Source organism: Hetaerina americana, unplaced genomic scaffold, assembly GCF_022747635.1.
Source record: "Hetaerina americana unplaced genomic scaffold, ioHetAmer1.1.p SCAF_7, whole genome shotgun sequence".
In the NCBI taxonomy this organism is placed as follows: domain Eukaryota; kingdom Metazoa; phylum Arthropoda; class Insecta; order Odonata; family Calopterygidae; genus Hetaerina; species Hetaerina americana.
In genome coordinates, this window is record NW_027287316.1 from 5,349,905 (window position 1) to 5,354,699 (window position 4,795).

General features: G+C 34.3%; 1 protein-coding gene across 1 annotated transcript in view; it reads left to right on the forward strand.

Moving 5' to 3' along the window:
- Positions 1–4,581, forward strand: part of LOC139696324 (zinc finger protein ZFP2-like) — a 28,387-nt gene extending 23,806 nt beyond the window's left edge. The window contains exon 6 of the mRNA XM_071595040.1: positions 1,221–4,581. Within this exon, the coding sequence (XP_071451141.1) occupies positions 1,221–1,643 (423 nt within the window). The 3' untranslated portion in view covers positions 1,644–4,581. The remainder of the gene's footprint in view (positions 1–1,220) is intronic.
- Positions 4,582–4,795: the final 214 nt, after the last annotated feature.

Consider the following 4,795-nt stretch of genomic DNA (forward strand, 5'->3'; position numbering starts at 1 on the left):
TGGTGACTGATAATTCTTTCTCTTCCCTCCTTTGAATTAACCCCAAGCATTGGTATTAATTTTAATGAAACACTAACTTTTGAGTGGCCGTAGGTGATGCATCTCCATCCGTCTGCTGTAGGTGAGTTCTTTTCCTTTAAGAATGCATGCCTTTTTTGGTGCAGGTGAACTTGAGGAAATGAAGTAGAGAGGTGTGGGGACATATTGCAGTGCATATGCGTAATAATATGAATGTTTGCACATTGAGGCCAAAGCATTCCCTTGTTTATCCTTGGATCCACTTTCAGAAGCCTACGCATTGTATTTGGGTGAGCACAAATTTTTGTCTCGTGGAGGAAGTCACAGTGAACAGCACAAAGCACCCAATTTCTGAATGAGCAATACTATTAAAAGGTTATTCGGGTGTGGGACTGGAAATTGAATATAGGCACTCGTAAGTGGAAGTTGTTGAAGTTTAATATCAGTGTTGTTAATGAAATTAAGAATACAAAGTAACTTTCCACTGTTCTTTATTAGCGTATGACCGGTTTCAACGCTTGAGCGTTGAAACCGGTCGTACGCTAATAAAGAACAGTGGAAAGTTACTTTGTATTCTTAATTTCATTAACATGAATTTCCACAAGGTTGAGCCAGAAACAATTGAATATCAGTGTTGTTGTTGGCTTCATTCTTCAATGTTGTTCTTTTGGGCCCGGAGGGTTATGGGGAAAGCAGTCTTAAAAGAGGTGCATGGCTATCTCTCTGTTCATTTTCCACCGGTGTGAAAATGTTGAAGAATGGATGGGCAAGGGCTGAAAGGTTGATTTTTTTATTAAGTTCGAATAATTCAGAGATACTAAGGTTTGCATTTGTTGGTTTAAAGTTGCCAAATGCTCATTTATTTCACTCTTGATGAAGCTTATTACCATTAATGGTGTCCACTGTGACTCAACGTTAAAATCTGTGCCTTTGAAGGTGAATCCACCTTTGTAACAATCACACACATGTTCTCTATGTGGTTAAGTAACATAACACACTCACAAAGTTGGTCATATCTTTATTATTATGTTGTTCGGGAAATGGGTGACCTATTGCATAACAATTTTTCTCATAAAGGCTTCTTCATCTTTTGATTTTTTTAAATTTTTCTGTAATTGCTGTAGTAAGTTCTCGACTGTGTAACGGTTCAACAGTGAAACGTTTTATGTTCATAGCTTTGAAATTCGAATTTTCCTTAACAGTTCCGAGTGATGCCAAAGATGACTGTTGAGCAGATGAGACTACACGTAGCGGTTCTGCTCAAGCGAATTTCCACGCCATCGAGGCTCGAAGCCCTTGGTTTTGGCCGCCGTCTGATAGATGAAGTTCTCCGCGACTCAATTGAAGGGTCTGGTCGCAAAGCGGCTGGGAATGCAAAAAGTAGTTCAAAGGATTCACAAGCAGATGATACAGATAAAGAAGCAGATGATGAAGGTCTTGACGTTGGTGAAAAGTCCACGGAAAGCAGGAGTGGAACGGCTGACTCTACGAAAGAAGATGAAGCAGAGGTCCTTCGTCGCAATGTAGAGATTTTACTTGAGTGGACTGTTCCTCAGAGGTATATGCAGAAGTTTCGCAAAGAAAAGCGTTCAGTTGAGGATCTTCTAGAGGAATTGGCCTCATGACAGGCAGTTCAATTTATATTCATCTGTGTTGCCTTCTGCTCACTGTGGACGCCTTATCTCCCAATGACATTTCACTGCCCTTTGTCCTCTTGAGTAGCATTTTATCTCCTGTTGTCAGTGTCCTTATTTTGAACCTTGATATCAGTTTGCCTTCTTCCTTTCTCCCTTTCTCTTCCTGTCTTTTATTTTGCGACTCATCTAATTCTTATCAGAAGGTTGAGTTAAATTTTAACTTATTTCTCTCCTAGCTGTTGGCTCCTCCTCCTATAGTTTTGCATGGCATTCTTTAAGAATAAGCTTCTGAAGTATTGGCCTCTTGCTGTTCAGTGTTCAATAAACATTGCCAAATGAACTGTTATTTGGGAGAAGCACCTGGTGAAAAATGTTATTTTTACACTATAAAGGTCTTGAATATGTGAAGGTATGTGCATATCACCACATATATTATGGCTAACAGTATAACATACTTATGTGACAATCCAGTTTCAACTGGAACTTTCATAATGTTACCAAAATTTTGTTGAAACCCTCCTGCATAGTGTTTGTTTAGTTAACTTTTAAATTTTAAACATTAGTTATTATTTCTGAAATCATAGGTGGTTGTGTATTTTAGTTTAAATAACATAATCAAAATATTAGCTCGTTTAATGTTGTATGTAGTTTGCCTTGTGTTCTCCTTGGCAATCTATTAAAAAAATATTCTCCAAAATGTGTAACAATAGTGCTTCCTCTGGTTCTAATTTGGTTTGCAGTGCTATCTTAATTTGTGTAGCATACTTGTATGTTGTTGGCATTGTTATTCAACGTTTGCCTTCACAAAAAAAGGTGAAATTATGCACTCTAATGTGTAGTATGAGAGTAGTAGGGATCAAACTCTATGGGAGCCAAAAAAGTAGATACTTCATGGGAATATCTATTATGTGAAAAATCTGTTCCAATTACCAGAGATTTAATGCAGATTTAATTTGATATATTTGATATTTGTTAATATTATCAGTGGGTCTGTGGCAATGTTAGACTAATGTTTAGTGCCGCCACAAAGTAATTTTAATACTTATCGTAAATCTGGAATCTAATTTCCCCTATTAGTGGAAATGGATATTCAAATTAGAGACAGTGCTTGGAGCCTGAGTGGATTATCAGAATGTTCTTAATTAATGGGAAGTTCTGTGACGAAATTGTCAAGGTTTCAATTTTTCTATTAATATAGGGACCATCACTAACATGATTTTACTGTCCAATGAAATTCTTTATTTTTCCCTATTGGTGCTTTTATTAGGGTGCATTTTTTGTTTTACACTGGTGCCTTTTGACCAAATATATTAATTTCACAGCAACAGAAATGATTTGCAAGTAAACTGGAAACAGAATTAAGGTAGAATTCACTGATATTTTCCACTCTTTAGTGGTGGCCTTATTCCTTTGTCATTTAATGCTATGACTGAATCTTACTCTCACTTGTCCTGCATTTGTTAAATATCTAATATTCCTCCATAAAGTAAGAATTTCAAAGTATGAGTGTTTATATAATTCGAATTCAAGTTTGAAGTAACATTTGGAGCCCTTAAACAATTCTGGATGTCATTTTTTAATGGTAGAAGTGAGTTTCAAACAATTTATCCCATTGTGTATTGATATTTGCAATTTAAATTACCTGAATTTGTTTCAATAGTTTTTTTAGAATATCTTGCCAGGTGAATGTAAATTATTCACCACTTTGTCAATCACATTCAGGTGTCACTATACACTCTAGTCATTAAGCATCATAATTTTACTACTGCTTGCCATGTAGCTATGTGCATTTTTTACAACTACCTAAAAAATAATTTTACTAGTATCACAAAGAACTTTGAAGTGAATTGTTCTTACTATAATCAAGTCAAAATGTGTTGTTTTGTTGAAGAAGTAAAACTTAATGTTTTAAGGAGGCAAAGAATTGCCCTGGCTACTATTGATATGCCATTTTGTTTGTTGTTCAAGAGCTATGATATGGAAATATTTTAATTTTAAACAGAAAATTTAATTTTCATGTAGTGGTGTAATTAAGTAAACATTTATAATAGTGTTTACTTATGTGAACTTTATAATCCAATTTTAAGTTTTATATTTATTTTACTGTTAATGACAAACTGATTTTTGTTATAACTAGTGACTGTGTTCACATAATCCCACCTATATATTCATATATAATGCTTTTTCCCCCATATATATAGCATGCCATGATGAGTTCCTTGCCTTTTTTTTTAATTTTAGAAAACCATTTAGTTTACTCTTTGACATTGTGCCATATTCTCTTTTGTTTATTAATGTAGTGTGACTACTTTTATTGTGATCATTATATTTTCAGTTGCATAAGCTCCTGCTTAAGGATACAGGGCTCCTCCTTATGACCAGGGTTGAATTTAACTTTTTAATTTTCGGAGCTTGACGTAACGAGGTTGGCATTGTTACTAAGGCACCTTTTACATATGTCCACCCATTATTATGTGGACCTTTGAATAGCTTTTGGAGGTAAGAGGCCAGCCCCATTTTGTAAACCCTCTTATGTCGGTTAAATATTATTTTGGATAGAAATAATTGAGAATTGGTCTTGCATTTACCAAAGAAGCTGACTGATGCTTATATTACCTAGTATTTCAAATACTAAGTAATATATTGTTATATTTACTAATTATATATATTTCTTTAAGGAGGAGGGAGGTGTTTATTGTAAAATTTTTATTTACAAAGTGGAAAAGAGTAGCATTAAGTTCAATACCAAATAACCTCAGTTTACTATAAATTTTACCATTGTGAAGACGTTTTTAGATTATTGAATTATCTAGGTACTTTGTTTGTGGAGAGAATTATTTGGGCTTCATTGTAATCTGATTATTTGATATAGTCATATATTATTATCATATTCTGTGTGCATGTGCAATAAATGTGATTTACTGATGACATGTTTTTAATTTTATTACATATACAATATGTTTTATAGAAAAATAAGTAGGTATAAAGAGCTGTTGGGTATTGTGGTTGGTAGAATAGTGTTCTTCCTACTTGCCCAATGTCAGATCCGTGCATACATTAAATTCACTGAAAACATGAACTTCAGCAGAAAATATTAGCTTAATGAAAATAATTGTCTCTGTTAGGCATTTTGCCCATTT